Source organism: Pongo pygmaeus, chromosome 2 (genome assembly GCF_028885625.2).
Source record: "Pongo pygmaeus isolate AG05252 chromosome 2, NHGRI_mPonPyg2-v2.0_pri, whole genome shotgun sequence".
Lineage (NCBI taxonomy): Eukaryota > Metazoa > Chordata > Mammalia > Primates > Hominidae > Pongo > Pongo pygmaeus.
In genome coordinates, this window is record NC_085930.1 from 194,273,178 (window position 1) to 194,296,782 (window position 23,605).

Below are 23,605 nucleotides of genomic sequence, written 5' to 3' on the forward strand. Positions count from 1 at the left end.
GAGGCCAGGTGCAGTGGCTCACACCTGTAATCCCAGCTCTTTTGGAGGCCGAGGCAAGTGGATCACTTGAGTCCAGGAGTTTGAGACCATCCTGGGCAAAATGGTGAAACCTGGTCTCTACAAGTAATACAAAAAAATTTATCTGGGTGTGGTGGTGTGCACCTATAGTCCCAGCTACTAGGGAGGCCGAGATGGGAGGATCACTTGAGCCTGAGAGATTGAGGCTGCAATGAGCCATGATCATGCCATTGCACTCCAGCCTGGGCGACAGAGTGAGAACCTGTCTCAAAAAACAAACACCTATCAAAAGAAAACACAGGGGAAAAACTCCATGACATTGGTCTGAGCAAACATTTTTTGAATATGATCCTAAAAGTAGCATTGGCAACAAAGGCAAAAATACAAATCAGATTGCATCAAACTAAAAAGTTTCAGTGCAGCAAAGGAAACAACAGCATGGAGAGTCAGCCTATGGAATGGGGGGAATTATTTGCAAACCATACACCTGATAAGGGGCTCATATCCAAAATATCTAAGGAACTCAGTAGCAAGAAAATAACTCGGTTTTTAAAATGTGCAAAGGACCTGACTAAAGATTTCTCAGAAAAGACACACAAATGGCCAGCAGGTGTATGGAAAAAATGCTCAACATCACTAATCAGAGAAATGCAAATCAAAATCACAATGAGATACCACCTCACACCTGTCAGAATGCCTGTTATCAAGAAGGTAAGAGAATAAGTGTTGGTGAGGATACGAAAAAAAGGGAACCCCTGTACACTGTTGATAAGAGTGTAAATCAGTATGGGCATTATGGAAAACAGTATGGCGCTTCCTTGAAAAATTAAAAATAGAGCTACCATATGATCCAGCAATCTCACAATGGGGAATATATCCAAAGGAAATGAAATCAATATGTCACAGAGCTGTCTGCATTCCCATGTTCACTGCAGCAGCATTCTCAATACCAAAGAAAAGGAGTCAGCCTCGGTGACCCCCAACAGATGAATGGATGAGGAAAATGCAGTCTATATCCACGGAGGAATACCACTCAGCCTTTAAAAAGAAGCAAATCGCACTTTGGGAGGCTGAGGCGGGTGGATCACAAGGTCAGGAGATCGAGACCATCCTGGCTAACACAGTGAAACCCCGTCTGTACTAAAAATACAAAAAATTAGCTGGGCGTGGTGGCGGGGGCCTATAGTCCCAGCTGCTGGGGAGGCTGAGGCAGGAGAATGGCGTGAACCCGGGAGGTGGAGCTTGCGGTGAGCTGAGCTTGCACCACTGCACTCCAGCCTGGGCAATAGAGCCAGACTCCATCTCAAAATAAATAGATAAACAAATAAAAGAAGCAGCAGCAGTAAATCCTGTCATTCATGACATCATGGATGAAGCTGGAGGACATTATGTTAAGTGAAATAAGCTAGCCAAAGAAAGATAAATGCTGCATGATGTCACATATAGGGAATGTAAAAACGTCAAACTCAGAAACAAAGAGTGAAATGGTGGTTACTGGAGGCTGGGAGGTTGGGGAGATGTTGGTCAAAGGACACAAAATTTCATTTAGGAGGAATAAGTTGAGATCTATCATGTATCTTGGTAATTACAGTTAATAACATATTGTGTATTTGAAAATTGCAAGCGGAGTAGATTTTAATTGTTTTTACCACAAAAATATAAGTATATAAGGTAATACATTTAAATAGCTCGATATAGCCATCCCACAATGTATTCATATATCAAAACATCATGATGTGCACCATAATATGTCAAATTGTACTTGTCAATTTAAAAAATAAATCAAGGCAGTTTATGGGATTATCAGGACCTCTGTTCAAACCAGGACCAGCACACACCAACAAATTATTCTTCCTCAGCCCCTTTCCTATTTTATCAGCCCCAAGAGTTCCTTTAGTTGTCATTCAAGTCACAGCACAATTGAGTAAATTGCAGCATCTTAACATTCAGGTCATGCCTCCCTAAGCATCTGCTTTGGATTGGGTTTGAAGAGCCCTCTCGTCTCATCTAATGGTAGATGAGACACAGACTTGAGAGCTGGGCAGTGCTAGGCCCTGGAGATGTGGCAGGCCTGAGCTGAGCCCCAGTTCTTGCCATCAGGAAGCCTGACCCTGTCCCATTTCGTGGCACTTAGCGCACGTTCTACTAGCAGGTCCCTGGGGGCAAAGTCTCTTATCTGGAAATATCTTTAGACTCAGCAATAGCACCTGGTTCTGCTGATATTGCCTTGGGAGCTTGGAGGATCACAAGCAGGCTAGGAGCCAGGCCCAGGATATGAAAACAAGCAGCTGCACCTGCCTTGCTCCAGCCCCAGGGGGCTCCAGCTGTGTTTCCAGGTCACATGCCCACCATTTGGCTATGATGGGTGATAAGGAGGATCTGGGAAAACCCTTCCTATTACCATTTGGGGAAGGCAGGTAACTGGTCTGAACATTCTTCTGCCATCCTGCCCCTGCGATGAGGAGATGATCCCTGGATAAGGGCACTGACGGGAGAGGGAAGGGCATTTGAGTTGTCCAAAAAACAGCAGTGTCCATCATAGCTTTGTTTCTCCTTTGTACCTGGTGATATGGTTTGGATCTGTGTCCCCACCTAAATCTCATCTCAAATTGTAATCCCCAGTGTTAGAGGAGGGGCCTGGTGGGAGGTGATTGGATCCTGGTGGTGGAGCTCTCGTGAATGGGTTAACACCATCCCTCCGCCGCCACCCCCCTCCTCCCTGCCGCCTCCAGGCTCCCTTGGTACTGTATAGTGAGTGAGTTCTCACAAGACCTGGTTATTTAAAAGTGTGTAACACTGGCTGGGCACAGTGGCTCATGCCTGTAATCCCAGCACTCTGGGAGGCTGTAGCAGGCAGATCACCTGAGGTCAGGAGTTCAAGACCAGCCATGGTGAAACCCCGTCTCCCCTAAAAATACAAAAATTAGCTGGGCGTGGTCGCGGGCGCCTGTGATCCTAGCTGCTTGGGAGGCTGAGGCACAAGAATCACATGAACCCAGGAGACGGAGGTTCCAGTGAGCCGAGATGGCACCATTGCACTCCAGCCTGGGTGGCAGAGGGAGAATCTGTCTCAAAAAAAAAAAAAAAGATTAGTTGTGCATGGTACTGTGCACCTATAGTCCCAGCTACCCAGGAGGCTGAAGCAGGAGGATCACTTGAACCCGGGAGGGGGAGGTTACAGTGGGCCATGATGGCGCCACTGCATTCCAGCCTAGGCAACAGAGCGAGACTCCGTCTCAAAAAATAAAAAAAATGAAAAATAAAGTGTGTGGCACCTCCCCACCTCTCTCTTCCTCCCGCTCCAGCCCTGTGAAGTGCTGGCTCCGCCTTCATCCTCCACCTTGATTGTAAGTTTCCTGAGGCATCCCCAGAAGCTGAGTAAATGGCATCATGCTTTCTGCACAGCCTGCAGAATCATGAGCCAATTAAAATTCTTTTCTTTATAAATACCCAGTCTCAGGTATTTTATAGCAGAGCGAGAATGGACTAATACACCTGACAGAATCTTTGAATGTGTAACCACCCAGTGGATTCTTCCTGCCTCCTTCCCAGACAGAGCTGATTTATCAAGACAGGGGAATTGCAATAAAGAGTTTAATTCGCCCAGAGCCAGCTGAACAGGAGATTGGAGTTTTATTATTATTCCAGTCAGTCTCCCTGAGCGTCTGGAGGCTAGGGTTTGTCTAAAGTAGATTGCGGGAAGGGGTGGGGATAGGTAGTCAACGGGTGCTTGCTGATGACTGGTTGGGGATGCTATCATAGGGGTGTGGGAAATGGTCCTCCACGCTGAGTCAAGGGGCTTGCTAATCTGGATGAGGCCACAGGAGAGGCTGTGGGTCCACGTGGAGCCATTTGTTGTCAGGCACGCGAAAAACTCAAAAGGATATATCAAAAGGCCAATCTTAGGCTCTACAATTGTGATGTTACCTGCAGGAGTAACTGGGGAAGTTGCCGTCTGGTGGCCTCTGGAATAACGGCTGGCAATGGCCTATATAGACACCTTAGCAGACAGAATTCAGGCTCCTCTATCCTCCTAGCCTGGTGGTCTCTCATTAGCTAACGAGAGACCAAGTTGAGTGTACAAAGGCAGTTGGGTATTGGGGAAAGGCTATTATTTAAACCAAAGTAAATATCTCCCAAAGTTAGCTTGGCCTAAGCACAGGAATAATAAAGGGTAGCTTGAAGGCCAAAGACAAAGTGGGGGTTGGCAGGTGAGATCTTCTACACTGCTGGAATTTTCTCACTGTTAACAATTTTTGCAAAGGTGGTTTCAAATGGATGCGTCTGTATCACACCTGAAGATAGTTACTGTCAATTTCCAGCTTCACTGAATTCTCTCCTGCACCTTTTTCTTCCCTTTGAGCCCCCAGGATTGCTCAATCATTCCCTTGGGCAAGACACTGGGCTGGCTGCTGTGAACACAAAAGGGAGCCGTACACAGCCCTGCCCTCAGGCACCTGCCGGCTGGGGAAGGACACGTTCAGTAGGAAACGCTCCTATAGCTCTATCAGCATTTGTTTTTATTTTTATAGTTTAGTTCTTATAAAAAGATGGCCTAGAGGTTCTTTGCTTTCAGGTTATACATTTGTTCAGGTGGGATGTATTGTCCGAACCTACCTCTATGTGACTTTGTTCATTTATTTTGGGCACTTTTAGAAGAGAATCTGGGCTTCGACTTTTGTGAAGATTCACTCTTACCAGGTGCTATTTGTCATAGCCTCTGTTTCCCATTCTGCTTTTTTCACATTTTATTATCCAAAGGGAGGTTTTTTGGTTTGTTTTTTTGAGACGAAGTCTCACTCTATTACCCAGGCTGGAGCGCCAAGGCTCACTGCAACCTCCGCCTCCTGGGTTCAAGCAATTCTCCTGCCTCAGCCTCTCGAGTAGCTGGGATCACAGGCGCCCACCAGCACACCTGGCTAATTTTGTATTATTAGTATTTTCACCATGTTGGTCAGGCTAGTCTCAAACTCCTTACCTCAGGTGATCCACCTGCCTCAGCCTCCCAAAGTGCTGGGATTACAGGCATGAGCCACCGCGCCCAGCCACGTTTTATTTTTTATATATGAAAACTCTGAAGTCCTCTTACTAGGAGCATTGCCTTCCTCCAGATGGTATAAACGAGCACAGGTTTTCATGTTGCTATGGTTTGAATGTGTCTCCTCCAGAATTCAGGTGTTGAAACTTAATAGCCAATGTGTTAAGAGGTGGGGGCTTTAAGCGGTGATTAGAGTGTGAGGGCACCTCCCTCGTGAATGGTAATAAGGCCCTCATAAAAGAGGCTGCACGCAGCATTCAGCCGGCTTGCCTGGGGCCAGGTGAGGATGCGGTAATCTCCCCCACCCGGTTCCGGAAGATACTGCAACCAGGCGCCATCCTGGAAGCAGAGAACAACCCTCACCAGACAACTGAACCTGTTGGCACCTGGATCATGGACTTCCCAGCTTCCAGAACTGTGAGAAATTGAGTTTCTGTTCTTTATAAATCACCCAGTCTCAGATATATATTCTTGAGATAGTCTTGCCCTGTCGCCCAGGCTGGAGTGCAGTGGTGTGATCTCAGCTCACTGCAACCTCCGCCTCTTGGGTTCAAGCGATTCTCCTGCCTCAGCCTCCTGAGTAGCTGGGATTACCAGTGTCCGCCACCACTCCCGGCTAATTTTTGTACTTTTAGTAGAGACAGGGTTTCGCCATGTTGGTCAGGCTGGTCTCGAACTCCTGACCTCAGGTGATCCACCCGCCACAGCCTCCCAAAGTGCTGGGATTACAGGCGTGAGCCACTGCGCCCGGCCAGTCTCAGGTATTTTGTTATAGCAGCACAAAAACAGACTAAGACATGTTTTTATAGGTAACTGCACATGTTTCTCAAGTTTGGGTTTTATTGAAGGGCATGATGGGTGGTGTACATGAAAGTTCCTTGTCTCTGTGACGTGGGCTAACTGTCCTAACATTAATCAAGAACTCAGCCAGGGAGGGTGAGTGGAGGTGGGGAAAGGGCCTCAGAGAGCCTTCCTGGCAGGAGGGGTGCCAGGCTGTGTGGTTCCTTCAGGACTTGGGGCCGCTGGCAGAGCTTCCGGCTTATGTGGCTCTCGGTCCAGGGGCACGTGGCAGGGACAGTGGGCGGGGTGGCATCTGGACACCATGGCTGGCCCAGGCTTCCGCCCCACCTGGGATCCGCGTGTGCCAGCTTCTGGGTGTGCGTCCAGGCTCTGTTCAACTTGCTGGGTTTCCAGGCAGGGCCCGGGGCGAGGGATCTGAACCAGCAGGGTTGAGAATCATTGTGGTTGTCAGTCCAGCTCGGTTACACACCCCACCCAGCCTATCTGTGTGTAAATGGCCTAGACACCCTTTTTACAAGCTGTAATGAAGGGTAATAGCAGCCACCAGCTGCAAACACCACTATGCACAGCCACTTTATTCTCCCCCAGTCACCTGGGAGGGTAGCTGCTATTATCTCCATTTTCCTCAGAAGGAATTGGCTTCAGAGACCTGCCAGCTAATGAGTTGTATTTGGAGCTTGGGGTGTGTGACTTGGGATCTACCTGGAATGAACAGTAAAAGCCTTACCGGGAAAGCATGTATTCCCGCAGAATGGCTGTGTGTAAGGGTGTTTAAAAGCTCCTGCCTAGTTCCCAGGGAGCAGCTCCCCACGCTCACTCAGTGCCCGCTCAGAGGTGTGGCTGCGCAGGGGCCATCCAAGGGCAGCAGGAATCCACAATCCACTTTCCCTGAAACGAGGCCCGCGGAACTTGTGAGAGAGACCCGCTAGAGTGCACTGCCAGGGACCAGTTTGTAATCTGTGCTGTGTGGGGGGGAAGTCAGAGGTGCTGAGAAGGGCCTGCAGGTGGGAAACGGCTGATTCTGCCAGATAAGGGTGCCCTGCAGGGGGTTCTGGTTGTCTGGGAGGACGCCCACCTTGGAGGTGACACGCGGCCCTCTTGCAGCTGCTTTCCCAGACCCTGAAGGGTGTGACATACTAAAAGAAGCTGACTCCTGGAGTTGTGCAGGTGTGGTCACATCCCCAGAGTGAGGACTGGGGAATCCTCGAGCAAATGACCGGCCTGTCTCCTACTCTGTTTAAAAAAAAAAAAAATGTGTGTTGGGGAGGCCAGTGCTCCCCACTGCAGGCTGCAGTGAGAATCCGCAGCCACTCTGTTGAATTCAGGCCCACAGTCAGAGCCTGTCGGTCAGTAGTTATTTCCTGAGTGCCAAGTATATGCCAGACACTGTCCTTTGCAATGGGGACAAGTAGGGAGTAGGTCAGACATGGTCTCCCCTCTGGAGGAGACAGAGGTGACACCCTGCCCAGACAACACAGCCTGAGACATCGTGACGTGGAGGGTGTGCCTGCTGAGGGCACGGGAGGGACCTGAACCTGTGCAAAACTTTTCCTATTTTTAAAATTTGGACTCCTCCATCTTCTGATCTAATCTTTCATTTCTTTACCCAGCAAAGGAATAGAAAGAAAACAAAGTTCTCTGCAAGTCACCATTCCACAGGAATCAGAGCAGATCCCTGCAGAAGTTGAACAGCAGCTTAGAATGTTGGAGTCAGTGAATTCTAGCATCCAGGTGACCTCAGAGTTCAGGGTGCCAGCTTCTCCTACCCAAACACACGCACCAGACATGGCCCCAGGGGCTGGGAAGGAGTGGGAGGGAGGCTTTGGGGTGAGTGTTCCAGGAAGCAGAGGACAGGAAGTATTTTGTGTCCAGCAGGGAGCTCTGCAGCCACCAGGGGCAGCTACATTCTCAAGTACTGTGTGCCCAGGGAAGAACCTGCCCAGAGTGGAGATGGGTCCTGCTCAGCATCTGGCCGGGCATACAGAAGGCGAGGCTGAATTGGCAGGGCTGACACGGTGGGTCAGGGAGGGGACGACTCAATCAGCAGGGGAAGGGCTTCATGGAGTAGGCGGCACTGTCCTCCCCGCTGAGAAGGTAGACCGGGAAGGAGAGGCGACAGCCTGAGCTGAGCCCATCAGTGGGGGGTCACCTGCAGATGACGGGCCCATCCTGTACCCAGTCAGTTCTGACTGGGTAGAGAACCCAGAAGTCATGGCGCTAACGCTGCTCTAATTCATGATTGTCCTGCTTTATTCTACGGAGCTCTGCAGGAGGCATGTTTGTGGGAGAGGGTGGGGCAACTTGGCCTTCACACCCTAGCCAGTGGCGTGAAGGAGGCAGTACTTGGAGGGGCCCCTGGTGTCCCTGTATCTGTGCCTTCCTCCTGCCGTCAGGGGGATGGAAACTCGCCCAGCTCTGCAGGAGGGGCAGTGTGGCCCACTGGGAAGAGTGAGACACAGCCCCATCATGGCCCCCCTGTGTGAGCCAAACAAGGCACTGGGCCTCTGAAAAATACAGACCCTAAAAGTGATGTTTCATCTGCAGCAAAGGTCCCAGCAACGTGTGGGAAAATGCTTTACAAAGGTCACATGTTACTTGTGGAAGAGAAAAGCCCACAGGGGCCTCATCAATGAACACTGCAGTGAATAAATCATTCAGAGCTTTGGGAATCCTTCTAGAAGCAGTGTATTTCCACTCAGCTCTGCTTGCTGAAAGTGTTTTTCCAAAGATGCAGCTCCAGAATCAGTTGTCTGTGACTTGCCCTGAGCTGCAGGAAAGGCCTCCTGTGGTGCTGTCTTCTGGCCAGGCAGGGTGGACTCCAGGCCCCCGGAGGGGGGGGTCTGAGCTCCCAATGGGTGGCCCCAGCTGATCAGAGGCCCCATCCCAGGGGCCTCCTCTCTCAGGGCTATCCATGGCCATCTTTCTGCCACCAGTCTCCTCACACCACATCCTGGGTCCTCTCTAAAGCTTTCCCCAAGGAAAACGGCAGTTTGACACCTGTCCACCTGCTCCAGGGACACACCACACCTATGCTGAGAAAGCGAGTTTTCCCATCTCCACTCCTCCTGAGGGCAGGACTGTCTGGCTCACTCCTATGTCTTCCCTGGCACAGTCAATAGTTACTGAGTGCCAAGTATATGTCAGGCACTTGGTGAGACAGAGTGGGTGTTGCTATCCTTTAAGTTACTATCTTTTTCGAGTAAACTTTTTATGAACAGAACGTTCACAAACCATACGTGTACCACTAGATTAACTCGCAACGTGAACACACTGGTATCACCAGCACCCAGAGGTCTCCTGGATTCCTCCATCGCACCACACCCCTCATGTGAACCATGACCCTACTAGTGTAGATCGTTGCGCCTGTTTGGAATTTGGTACCAATTGAGTTGTACATCAAACCCTCCTTGGGAAATGGCTTCTTTCACTCAACGGTATGTCTGTGTGACTTATCCGTGTTATTCAACCTCATGGCTGAAGAGCATCCCAATGATTGGCTACACCATAGTTCATCCGTTCTATTGTTAGTGAGAATTCAGGTTGTTTCCAGTACTGGCCTGTTAATATTTTTGTTTCTGTCTTTTGGTGGCCGTAGGTGTCCATTTCTCATGCTCAAGCGTGGCCTCTGGGTCTAAGAACTCATTTTGGGAATTGGACGCGGGTCGCCTTTTTTTTTTTTTTTTTTTTTTGAGATGGAGTCTTGCTCTGTTGCCCAGGCTGGAGTGCAGTGGCGCCATCTCGGCTCACCACAACCTCCACCTCCCAGCTTCAAGCGATTCTTCTGCCTCAGCCTCCCGAGTAGCTGGGACTACAGGCGCCCGCCACCATGCCCAGTTAATTTTTGTGTTTTTGGTACAGACGGGGTTTCATTATGTTGGCCAGGATGGTCTCAACCTCCTGACCTTGTAATCCACCCACCTCGGTCTCCCAAAGTGCTGGGATTACAGACGGGAGCCACCGTGCCCACCAGGTCGGCTCTTTAAGCAGCAGCTTCTCCTGTCTCCCTCCCTCCTACCTCCACTGGGATTGGGACCTTCGATACCAATTGCTTCCCTCAACTATTGCATGTCCTCAGTAGCATCTGCTTTGGACTCGCCTCCCGGGCCAGTCTACTTCTGGCGACTGTGTAGATCCTGACTGTCTGATTACCCGGTCACAAGCCTCTCATATCTGCCTCAACCAGGACTCTGTGCAGTAAACAAAGGAGTACATTTCAGTCCTCATGTTTAGAATCTGCCTGTGTGAATTGCAATGCCAAAATTCACAGAGCAAATATAGGCACACCCCTTTATCTGCAGAAGGACCTGGAAAAGCCATCCTGGTCTATGAGCATCACCACTCCAAGCAGTCGGACAGGACTCCGACTTAGGAATGATGTTGCAGGGTCAGGGGGTAGATGTCATCAGCACCTTGTTGAATGCATACACGCCTGATGAATGAACAAGCCTCTAAGGCTTCAGGGGCAACAGGATAGGCAAGATGGGACATGCTAGACATGGCACTCCCATGCGCTCACACACTCAGTCTTTTCCTGAGCTTGACCCTAAGTGTAGGGCCTGTCATCTGCCTTCTGCCCCAGCCAGGGGTGTGGTTGGCTCTAGAGCATGGCAGGATCTGCCGTTGAGCTGCTAGGTGGGGCTGGGTTGGGTCCAGCCTAACAGGCTGGGGGCTCTGAGGGGACCTCAGCTTCACATTGAGGTTTTTGTTTGTTTGTTTGTTTGTTTTCTTTGAGGCAGGGTCTCACTCTGTCACATACACCAGAGTGTAATGGCACAATCATGGCTCATTGCAACCTCCACCTCCCAAGCTGAAGAGATCCTTCTACCTCAGCCTCCCAAGTAGCTGGGACTACGGGTGTGGACACTCGACTAGTTTATTATTTTTTGCAGAGACGGAGGTCTCACTTTGTTGCCCAGGCTTAGTCTCAAACTCCCAGGCAAAAGCGATCCTCCTACCTCAGCCTCCCAAAGTGCTGGGATTACAGGTGTGAGCCACCACGCTGGGCTCACATTGAGGCACTTATGAGAGAAGCTGTAGGTCCCCTATTCCAGACATCTGTTCCCTCAAATCCCTGTGCTGTGCCTATCTCAAAGGTCAGCATTGGGTCCTAGTAGTCTTGGGGGCCACATCCCAGCCCCTAGCAAACTTGGGGTCTGATGGTTTGCCCAACCCAACCTTTTTTTTTTTTTTTTTTTTTTTTTTTTTTGTAAAAGACGGAGTCTCACGTCGCCCAGGCTGGAGTGCAGTGGCATGATCTTGGCTTACTGCAACCTCTGTTTCCCAGGTTCAAGCGATTCTCCTGCCTCATCCTCCTGAATAGCTGGGACTACATGTGCACGCCACCATGCCTGGCTAATTTTTGTATTTTTAGTAGAGGTACGGTTTCACCATGTTGTCCAGCATGGTCTCAATCTCCTGACCTCGTGATTCACCCACCTCGGCCTCCCAAAGTGCTGGGATTACAGGCGTGAGCCACCGTGCCCAGCCCAGCCTCTTCTCTCTAGATGAATGAGTTGGCCCATCCTCCTCCAGCATGCCCACAACCCCCACCCCCACACCACCCCTGCCTCATCTCCACATGAGATGAGGTTTCCAGGTAACTGCCTCCCTTTATACTCACCACTGCTGGCCTCTCCATAACCCCATCAGTCCCTCTCTAAGTGGCATAATGTGGGCCCAGGTGACTCCCTGATTGACTCAGAAGGCACTGGATAGCTCTAGGAATTCACTGCCTGTGACCCTTGGAAATGATGATGGGGATAGCAGAAATCCTTTTGGGATAGGACTGACCTCTTTGGACCCCCAGTGATGTGAAGGGACCTCAGTGAATTCTAGTTGGACCAGCTGATCTTCCACTGGCCTCTTGGTGACTCGTCAGAGATCTCCACTGTGTGCCCCATGTTCCCCCAGATACCTGGCTTTCCCGAGGTATCCTCATTTGGTTTCCTCGGGAACCCAAATATCTGGTGTGTTTCCCACATACTCAGTGCAGCCTCTAAATTAGGCTAGAATTGCCTCATTATTCTAGATTCTTAGGGAAAACAGGCTCTGTGAATCCCCTGTTCAGCTCACAGCTGGGCCACAGTGAACCTCCCCTCCTAGTACTGTGTGGCCTTCCCGTTTTTCCCAAGAGCTCTGGAGTCCTGTCCGACTGCTTGGAGTGGTGATGCTCATAGACCAGGATGGCTTTTCCAGGTCCTTCTGCAGATAAAGGGGTGTGCCTATATTTGCTCTGTGAATTTTGGCATTGCAATTCACACAGGCAGATTCTAAACATGAGGGCTGAAATGTACTCCTTTGTTTACTGCACAGTCCTGGTTGAGGCAGATATGAGAGGCTCATGGCCGGGTAATCAGACAGTCAGGATCTACACAGTCGCCTGAAGTAGACTGGCCCGGGAGGCGAGTCCAAAGCAGATGCTACTGAGGACATGCAATAGTTGAGGGAAGCAATTGGTATCGAAGGTCCCAATCCCAGTGGAGGTAGGAGGGAGGGAGACAGGAGCAGCTGCTGCTTAAAGAGCCAACCTGGTGGGCACGGTGGCTCCCGTCTGTAATCCCAGCACTTTGGGAGGCCGAGGTGGGTGGATTGCAAGGTCAGGAGGTTGAGACCAGCCTGGCCAACATAATAAAACCCCGTCTCTACTAAAAACACAAAAATTAACTGGGCATGGTGGCGGGCGCCTGTAGTCCCAGCTACTCAGGAGGCTGAGGCAGAAGAATCGCTTGAACCCGGGAGGTGGAGGTTGCAGTGAGCTGAGATTGCGCCACTGCACTCCAGCCTGGGCAACAGAGCAAGACTGGGTCTCAAAAAAAAAAAAAAAAAAAAAAAAAGCCGACCCGAGGCCAATTCCCAGAATGAGTTCTTAGACCCAGCAGCCACACTTGAGCACGAGGTCACGCCTGTTCTCCAGATCAGACTCAGATCCAGGTCAAGCCAGGCTGGCGCACAGAGTGATGTGGCACCAAGGGCAACCTCGGGCGATACCTGGGGGCTGAGTTGTAGTTCCCTCGAGGCAAGGGATGCCCTCGTGGCTTCAGCTGTGGGGCAAAGAGAAAATGGGCTGCAAAGCAGGACAGGGTTTCATTGCAGCGGCTCAACAAGTGGTAGAGCAGCAAGGCTGGCTTTGGAATCAGAATTCTGGGGCTCTGACCTTGCCACTTCCTGCCGTGTGACCTTTAGAGTTACTGCTTGGCTGCTTCGCAAGAAACTCGCCAATATCCTTGCCCTGTCCACCACACAGAGTTGATGCGTCAAGCAGATAAGCTGCCATCTGGGAAAATGCTTTGTAAACTGCAGGTCCCTGTTCAGACATTGTGGTGTTCTGCTGATCCTGTATATTTTGTCATCATCTTTGTCCTGGGAGAAATCACTGGGGTTTGACAACAGGTGACCAGCTAGGTGTCATACAGGGCCAGGATGGTCCCCCCGGATCCCAAGCTTTCTCATCTCCTATCTCGAGTCACACACAACTTCAGGCTGGGGACTGGGGAAGACAGGAAGAAATGAAGCTTCACCCCTTTCTCCAACCCACCTGGCCCATGAACTCTCCAGCCACGAAAGGGGTCACTCCTCCGTGGAGGCCCATTAGTTTCAGGACGCACACTCCCAGCCCAGCCGCTAGTCTCTTCCAGCAGGTGCATGAGCAGGTATGGCCACGGCCTCAACTCACTTCCATGCACAGATCCAGCAAAATCGGGCTCCATGTGTACTCACTGTCCTAGGACTTGACATCGTCAAAATAACTTACTGGGTTGTTTCTAATTGTAAAAGTAATGTATCTTCATTTTAGAAAAGTAGGAAATTTAAAACAAAAACACTATTAATCTTGGCACATTTGCTTTTGCCTTTTTACTTTATTTCCATCAATTTCCCGTATCTCCCTGATTCCTGAAGAATTCCATCCCACCTCTAACTGCCCCTCCCTGAACCCTACCGCAGGGAGGCTGAGTCCCGAGATCCTTCTTACTCCCTTCATTCAGCACAGAACTGGGGTGGGACAGTAAGGGTTAAGGGCATTACCAATTCCCAGTGATGGAACTGTAATGAGGACGAGATGCTAAATTAAAGTTTATTGCAGAATAAAAGTGTGTGCAGTCAGCATTTGTAAGAGGCTACAATGAGATGCCTTCTAGGATTTGGCAATACAATTGGGTAGAGAGTTAAAACAGTAGAGTGCACACACAGATGAGATGCGCTGTCTGCAGGAATCACTTTAAAAGATCAGTTAGCTTTAGGAAAGGCAGAGCTAGTCTTGAATGCTAGTCAAGAGGTGATTAAACATGGAAGAAGCAATGGCCTCATCAGAGCGTAGAGATAATTTGCAGATACATGGTATGGGGTGCAGGGTGGCGGGCACTGTATGGAGGACAGAGAAGGGGACAAAGAGGGAAGCCTGTCAGTGTTTCTCCTCCACTGTGTAGGGACCAGGTGCACTGAGGTAGATGAGGCACTAGTCTGTGGGAAGGTGTCTGCTGGGTTAGGGGGATGCAGCAATGCAGACAATGGGCCAAGAGTGTGGACTCTAGAGCCAAAGTGACCGGGTTCAAATCCTGACTGCCACTCATGTACGAGCTGTGCCACACTGGGCAAAGATGTGGACTTCTTGAGCTCTTTTCCTGATCTGTGAAATGGGGCTGCTGTCATCTCCTTCAAAGGGTTGCTGTGGAGATTATGCATAGAAAGCTTAAGGTAGCTATTGAACTATAATTAATATTAACAAGGATTTTATTACTGATAATGACTTTATTTAGTAGTTCCTAGGAAGGTTGTTCAATAGACTCCAACCCCTGAAGCTGTTCTTTTCTGAGTATGGACTTGCCGCGCTGAGGTCTGGCCCCCGAACCTTGGTGACCAAGCAGTAACCCCCCAGGCTCTGCAGGGCAGCAGCCTCCTCGATGCCCCATCTTCAGTTAGAACTGCAGCCAACACTGCCCTACATGGCACGTGTAAGACGAATAGAAAGGCTGTAACTGTGTGTGAAATAAATGCTATTTGGTGATGGGGGGGGGGGTATCAAGTTTTATTTGCTATAAACCCAATGTAGCCAGAGTTCTGGGAGTTATCATGAGTGGTGACTATGAGTAGATACTGCGGACAGTACAATTTATCTGCACCTCATGAGGTCTTGTAAAGGTTTAATGGGGTAATGGCCATATGCTATTTCCTAGCACGTAGGAAATACCTGATATATAAATGTTTCACACTTTGCAAACGTGAGTTTTGGTTTTGGGGTTGGGTGGGAGGCATTACTCTACACTCCAAAACAGCAGATTTGTTCTGGTATAAAAGAAAAAAAAATCACGTTTATTTTACAAGGCAGTATTTTCCTAAAGTGTTACATATCAAGGAAAGTTGAGCTGTCTGTAGGAAAACAACATAATTTTAGGAAATTACAGAAGAGTCAACATTGTGCTTAAAACTTTAAAATAGTTTTTAAAAATAGCACAGTAAGTGAATATTGCCAGGTATGAACAGCCTTAAAAGTGAGGTGGACACAACGATATAGAAGCTCAATATTAAAGCCGCTAGTGATAAGTCGCTTTGAGAAGTGTTCCGGCTACTAAGAGAACACTGCTTCAACCTTAATCGAAAAAAGAATTCATAGCACTAACTGAAACATGGCCTTTTCCTAGCACAGCTAACTCTCAGTTACCTACAGTAATGAAAAAGAGCAGTGACAATTTTTAAATGGTGAATAATTCCAAAATTAATGTTGAGAAGTGCCCTTTTTCTGTGTTGATGTGAGAGATACTGACATCAGGGAACTTACAGCACTGATCACGTGTGTGGAACTCCCACTGGCTTCTCCCTTCTTCCCTCCTCCTCAATGGGAGAGGACAAAATCGTACTACTGAAAAGCCTAAAATATAACTGGCCTCCTCAGTTCTGGTTCACACCTCCTCTGGAGAAGGGGACAGAAGAGAAAACTGTTAAAACTTTGTTTTCCTCATGTAAAAAAGCCAGAACGTGACAATAAAATTTTGCAAACAAGGTGTGGGAATAATTAAGAGCTGACTGTAGAAATATTTTAACTTGTGCTTTTTCTCCTGCCCAGTAGTATCTGTACCACTAAACTTAGATCTATGGACAGCTTTATAAATTATCCAGGTGCACCCTATTACCCAAGTCAAGAATTAAGTTAGCATAAAGGGGGTTTGTTATTGGTCCCAAAATACTTGTGATGGTTCAAATAGACCAAGAAATGGAGGATTAGAAGTAAAGCCGGCCGGGCGTGGTGGCTCACGCCTGTAATCCCAGCACTTTGGGAGGCCGAGGCAGGCGGATCACGAGGTCAGGAGATCGAGACCATCCTGGCTAACACGGTGAAACCCCGTCTCTACTAAAAATACAAAAAATTAGCCGGGCATGATGGTGGCGGGCGCCTATAGTCCCAGCTACTCGGGAGGCTGAGGCAGGAGAATGGCGTGAACCTGGGAGGCAGAGCCTGCAGTGAGTCGAGATCGTGCCGCTGCACTTCAGCCTGGGCGAAGGAGCAAGACTCTGTCTCAAAAAAAAAAAAAAAAAGGCCACCACTCCCAAGATAGAATCAAATCCAAAAAGTATTTCAGAAAAGCAACTACGTTGTTTTGTTCTGCTCTTGGTGCTTTTGTTTTTGTTTTATTTTGTTTTGTATGACCTTGAATTACAAGTCTTCCCCTCCCAGGAAAGCAACTGTTCTTTGGGGCTGTCCTCAGATTCTTATTTCATATCTTAAAAATTACATAGTAAAAAAGACCTAGATGTGATAGTAAACCCTTACTTTTTAATATACCAAACAGTTGTAACCACAAAAGCATTGTAATAATCATTTCTTGGAAAAGTTATAAGCATATTTGAAACTTGAAACTTCTAAAATCTTGGTTAGAGAAGAAAACTAAATTCTACATTTAGTGGAATTAAGCTTCTACCTAATAGCTTTTATACCAACTTTCCAAAAGTAGGAGTGGTACCAGGTTTCCATGTAAACCCAAGAAAGCAGTTTATCCATCCACACAGCCCAACCCTTGCTCCAATGAGCATATTACTGGGTCCAAAGTATAAAGCTTTCCTATCTGTCAGTGTGCAAGTGTTAACCACAGGCTACTTCACATGACTGTGTTCAATGTTATAGTGCATGTTGCAGTCTAAACATTTTCTAAAGTGCCTATAAGTATACAAATTAGCAACATAATATCAGCATTACAGAGAATTCCTTCATATAATATAGAACAGGCCTAGAATTTAAAGTGAAACTACAATCTGTTTCAGTTGGTTTTGGAATGCAAGCATAAAGAAACAATTCCAGTTCAATAACATATTTCAGAGTGTTATCAACAGTGCTAGGACAAAAATAAATCTTGTGCTTATTTAGAAAAGGTCATTTTGAGATCCAGGAGTGTCTGATACTTAGAATCCAATGGAATGTCTCTAATTCTATATAGTAGATAGTAGTAAGTGAAGCTTAGTGAGTTTTTAATTATAAAGAGATTATGCAAATATATAAGGTGATTATCAACTATTATCAAATCCAAAAATTCCATTAAAATTGTGTCTAATCAGAATGGCAGTTCAGGAGTCTAAAAAAACAGGAACCTAGACAGAAGTCCTAGATGGTACTGAGAGAGGGCCCAAGCCTGCCACTGAGCCAGCTGCAGAAATGTGGCCCCGTGACCACGTATATCCATGGCTTTAGAAATCTGGTTGACTCCATTGGTTTAGTGGGTTGGAATGTGGGCCTGTACAGAACATTGACAGAAATGGTATAGAGGAGAAAGCCCCTTTATACACCCATCTGGAGAACAGCCTCACCCACAGGGTAAATCTAGACACGGCCCTAGTGTTGCTGTTACAAACCTGAGTGCGTGACGCATGACGGCACTGCTGTGGCCTGACACACGGCTTGCAGGCATTTGGCTTCCACACCTGCCTTCAGTGAGCCACTCATGCAAGGGAGGCACCAAGAACCTCGGACAGGGCTCATCAGATGTCCCTGTGCCACCTGGACCACGCCCTGGGCAGGGGGATGCTCCTCATGCTCATACCTGCCTCCACCTGCCCTCTCCTGGGCCTGTTCCTAGAGCTCTTCTGACCCCCTTCTTGGTTTGTCTGTTGAATCTTTAAATTTCAGTAAGTGGAGACTTTATGCTGCATTCTCATTTAGCATAGAAAGTTTTAACTCACACTGTTTGCAAAGGAAAATGCATACTCTGCCTTCTAAACCGTATAGATGTCTTGGCCACCTAAACCTAAAAAAAAGTTCTATCTAGTAAATGATTTAAATTATACATACAACTGGTAAAGCAGATTCTTCCTTGGGTAGTTTGTGAATGATGCCAAATGGAGGCTTCAGGGAAGAACACAACTTTTTCTCACAAATCCGGCCGGGCGTGGTGGCTCACGCCTGTAATCCCAGCACTTGGGGAGGCCGACGTGGGTTGATCACAAGGTCAGATCGAGACGATCCTGGCTAACATGGTGAAAGCCCATCTCTACTAAAAATACAAAAAATTAGCCAGGTGTGGTGGCACGTGCCTGTAGTCCCATCAGGAGGCTGAGGCAGGAGAATCGCTTGACCCCAGGAGGCAGAGGTTGTAGAGAGCCAAGATCATGCCACTGCACTCCAGCGTGGGCAACAAGAGGGAAACTCCATCTCAAAAAAAAAAAAAATTAATGTGACATAGAGATGTACCATAATGGTGCCAGGGCACAAGGGCATCTCAGCACAATGGCCTGAGAGCACTTCTGGATAGTTAGGATAGAAGTATTGTTCTGTCTCCAACTCTGATGTTCTCATTAGGCCATACTTAAAATTTCCAGGATTTGAAACTATGCCTCATGGATAGAAGGTTTGGAGAAGTAGCAGTTAACTGACTCACAAGAATACCTGGTATAAATGGAGAGTAAAAGGAGAATTCTGAAGAGAGCTAAATAAGAAAGAATTAGTCACTATTTTCTGCATGTAAGGGGAGAGAACACATACAATAGCCAGTCAGTGTGGGAAAGTGAATGACTATTACACTGAATATTTTCTCCTGACTTAGCAGCAAACTATTTCAACTGCTTTTGCACCTGCATCAAAATCCATGCATCATACTGTATTCTAATCCATTCCTCACTTAAGCCATACTAATGCTTCATACAACCAAATGAAGCAGAATTAAGCAAACCTATTAGATTCAGTCCTAATCCCTAAAGGGCTCTGTCTTTAGCATTTCCATGCTAACTAACACTATTTTTTTTTTCCTTAAGATGTCAGATGTGGCTGCCTCCTAAATGTGATACCTATATAACTTCCTAAGAGTTTTTCCCAGACTTGAAGAACAATTAAAAGCAGAGAAATGTTTGGGAACCCACCAAGAGGCCAGCTCAAATGCTGAAACACCTTCCCCAGCTGGCCCCAGCCAAGTAAATCTCATCATTCCCCTGGGTTCCCAGAGCTTTCTGGGTGTCATGAGTTGAATGTGTCATCTATAGGACTGTGGGCCCCTTTGGGGTGGGAATCAGGTCTTATTCATGCTGTGTCCCCACAGCACCCTGCAGGGGACAGGTGCTCAGCTATAGCTGTATTGAGCATGAGACGGATGAGGTCATCTCTTCTCATGTGAATGAATGTTTAGCTCAGCCCCAGTCATGGAGCCTTGTACAGACACTGGCCACAAACCGTGGGCTGAGCTGGCCTCCAGTGACCTCCCAGAAGTAAGCCGAGGCAGCTCTGATCCAGACCCAGTGCAGGTGTGGGGAGAAGGGGAAGGGAAGAAACAGCATCTACCGGTGCACACGCAGTAGGGAGTGCTGCTTGCATAGGACAAGCAGGACAGGACGGGAGTGCCTGTGAACATGCCAAACGGAATGGCAAGGTCTCTCTGTGAAGGACTGGCTACTGAGAAAACACTGGCTCCTTCCCTTTCGGTACCTCCTCAATCTGATCCAAGATTCTCTGCGACCATCACTTCACCGCCTTCAAATCTCCCAGTGAAATTAAGGCTGAGTCACAATTCATGACACCAGATGCTACATAGAAAGTAAGTCGAGATACAAAAGAAAACCGTTTATAATAAAAAGAATGTCTTAGTTGTAAGACGGAGAGAAGCTAATCAGCATACCACTGAACTGCTACGGTTGTTGGTTGGAGCGGGGCGGGGTGGGTAGAAAATATCAACAGCGTTGGAAAAAAGGATCCACCAGACAAAGGTACAAAAGCTCGGCGTGGGTCCGAGGGTGCGGCTTCCTGTCTGGACTCTCACACGGTCGTTTCTATCGTTTCAATCACTTCCAGATCAGACTGCGAGGGGGAGAGAAGGTTGCACTCATCCGGTTCCCAGCTGCTCTCTGGACTGTAATCTTCCTCTGAACTCAGTTCTGCTCCTTCTTCTGTGTCCTCGTCACACGATTCCACATAGTGAGCCCCGATTGCATTGATCCCAGAGTCCTCAGAACTTGAGGGAGAAGAGCAGTGATCTATTTTTGGTGTATTGCTCTCTTTTGAAATTAAGGCATCGTGTGCAGAGACCTCCTCAGGGCTCATTCTGTGGGAATGTGGCGCCGGCTGCTTCTGCACATAACACATCTTCCCATTAATACATTTAACCTGATAGTTGTCAATAAAGAGGTCTGAAATCATACAGTACCTTGGTGAGTCAGGGGGAAGGGGAGGCTGGAAGACAGATGCAAATTTCAGAAAGTGTTCAGTGAGAGAGACTGAGATCTGAATGGTGTTTGTGGGTTCCCGAGGCCTGGCAGGAATCTCAGTGCTTGGAAGCTGTTCCACAGGGGTCATAGGCTGATACATGTATTTGCCTGTGAAGACACAAAAAGACACTTGAAATCTATGAGTATTACACAAACTATATTAACACAGCCATAATGGTTTCTGAGGACTCAATGTCTTTAAAAAATATTTCAGTATAATACCTCAAAAGAAACTAGTAATAAAATCATTCAACACTGGTATAGTCAATTAAAAAGTCAGCATGGTATATAATAATTTTCATCTAAAAGACTCAATCTACTTTCTAAATCTCAATTTATATTTGTGTCTTTCTGATATCTCTGAAGTAGGTGGATAGATACTATAATCCTTATTTTACAGACAACTTTAAGTAATTTACTCATTATACTAGAACAAAAAAGGTCCACAATATAGCATGGTAAAAAATACAAGTTGTACAGCTGGGCACAGTGGTTCACGCCTGTAATGTGCAGATCACTTTAGGTCAGGAGTTCCAGACTAGCCTGGCCAACGTGGCAAAACCCTGTCTCTACTAAAAACACAAAACTTAGCTGGGCATGGTGGCACACGCCTGTAATCCCAGTTACTCGGGAGGCTGAGGCACGAGAATCCCTTGATCCCAGGAAGCGGAGGTTGCAGTGAGCCGAGATTGTGCTACTGCACTCCAGCCTGGGCAACAGAGTGAGACCCTGTCTCAAAAAAATACAAGTTGTAAAACAGTATAATGTATTGTAAAATTGTAATTCCATGTTTATCTCTAATAATATGTTTGTGTTAATGTATATATTCTTCTAGTTTTTAAATGTGTATAAGTTTATCAGAATTATGGGAGATTTTCACTTTCCAGGTGTCTGTTCTAATTATAATATACATACACCTATATATTTATTTAATAGGTAGTGGCCCACTGGATTGTCCCGGCCACCCTCAATGACTGGGGTAAGGTTTAGGGTGGGAAATGATTTCTCTGAGGACCAAAGCTCATCAGTGGCCTAATCAGGAGGTGTCTCCCCACACCCCTCCCCGACACCAATTCCACTGGCCCTAAGCAACCTAAGCTAAGCAGAAGCAAAGGGCAAACGCACAGACGGATGCAGAGGACACCCTGCTGGATGTTTCTAGGAAGCCCACAAGCTTATCTCCAAGCCCTCCTCTCTGCTCTGAGCCCTCAACTGTTTCCCACATAGTTGACATGGAAGTAAAACCTAAATGGATTTGGTCCTAATGTGTCCCTTTCCTCATCCCATTTTTCATTCAACATCTAGCAAAGCCTCCCACATGCTAAGGAAATAGGGTTGAAAATATCCCGTCTGTAAGTCTAAAGTGGTTTCAAAACAAAAAGCTAGAGCAGGGATGGGGGGGCCTAAAAATCCCAGAGACAAGTAGCCACAATTGTGGGCATCATTTTGAATTTTTCCTAATTAGCCAATTTATCGGTTCATGTTGTATCTTCTGCACATTGTTGACAGGACTTTTAACCTTAGCACCACCTGCATTTTGGACCAGATAATTCTTCATTGTGGTGGGGAGCGGTGCTATCCTAGGCAGTGTAGGGTGTTTAGCAGCATCCTCGGCCTCTCCCCACTAGATGCCAGTAGCAGCTCCTCCCCAAATGAGACAAATTCCCTGACAGGTGAAATCACCCTGGTTGGGAACCAGTGATTTACGGTATCTTCATGAGCATCTTTTTGCAGGTGAATCACTCGTGTATGGCACTTGCTCCTGTTTATTTCTTTGTCAGACTGGAAATCCTAGGACAGGAATCACATTTGTAAGGAAAACTAGCTTAGGTTTTATAATGTTAATGATGCCACAGGAGAGTAGCAATTTCAGATTAGAAATGAAGTAGTAAAGAGGCCACAAATCATACAACATCAGTAATCTCTTAAGATCAATCAAGCCTGCTTATATTTTTGTTTTTGACTCCTGTACAAAAAAGCCACTCAGGTACCACAATTTCTTTATAAACCAAATTACTCTAAAAAGACCTTCATTTTCATCCTGGGGTACCATATGAAAAAAGTACATTTAAAGTCGTTAAGCCTCTGGGTTCCCAGGGTGCTTCCAAGCCTGGACATACCTCATGCAAACCCCATGGTCTGATAAAAACGCACTGACAAGAACCCAGTCACACCTGCCTGGGGGAACTATGTTTAAAATATACCAGGCGTCTTCATTTCTCCAGCTTTTTAAAAGGTAATTACTACTTGTCAGGCAGAGTTAAAATCAGGTCAGATCTAAGAGGTGGTATGGTAGGACCTGTGCCCCTAAGCACTGTGGACACTATTGGCTGAAGGGCTAAAGAAGGCTGACCTTTACACCTCCCTCCAGATCCTCCAGCCCCAGGATTAGAGCAATGTATGTTTGGGCACAGGATAGAGAACGGACTTAGAGAACCTGGGGAACTACTCTTCTGTCCACAGAGTGGTAAATAAAACGTGGAATGAAGGTTTCGTCTTTTCCATTCTTGGCTGGTAGTTACTGAGCTCAGGAGGCTGTGGAAGGCAGGCAGTCAAGATGTGCTTGTTGTATATGCTGATTAGGTTCATCCTGCCCTAAGTAACCTGTGGTTTAGTTATCCACTTGTCACAGCCATAGGAGGATCCTCGTAGTTGATTCATGCCTTCCAGAACCATCCTCAGATCCAGGGGGAACAAGGCTTTATTTGTCCAAAGATAGAGGGAAAAGGTGAAGCCTGGCTTTGGGACTTCCCTCACTCCATCTCTTTTTCCTTCCCCTCCTTTATGCTTCTTCATAATTTGCTTTCTTTCCTCTTGGTTCTTCTACTCTTTCTCTGGTCCCCTCTCATCCAAAGCTGTTTTTCTTTCTTGAAGTGTAGTGCTGTGGACTGAATGTTTGTATCCCCACGAAATTCATGTTGAAACCCTAATCCCCAATGGGATGGTATTTGGGGGTGAGGCCTTTGAGGAGTACTTAGGTTTAGAAGGTGGAGGCTCTAATCATTGGTTTAGTGCCCTATGAGAAGAGGAAGAGACCAGATCCCCTTCTCTCTCCTCTATGTGAGGATACAGCATCTG

General features: G+C 47.4%; 1 protein-coding gene across 1 annotated transcript in view; it reads right to left on the bottom strand.

Annotated features, from left to right (window-relative positions):
- Positions 1-13,726: 13,726 nt before the first annotated feature.
- The window catches only part of C2H3orf70 (chromosome 2 C3orf70 homolog), an 82,890-nt gene continuing 73,011 nt past the window's right edge, over positions 13,727-23,605 (bottom strand). The window contains exon 2 of the mRNA XM_054481042.2: positions 13,727-20,635. Within this exon, the coding sequence (XP_054337017.1) occupies positions 20,079-20,635 (557 nt within the window). The 3' untranslated portion in view covers positions 13,727-20,078. The remainder of the gene's footprint in view (positions 20,636-23,605) is intronic.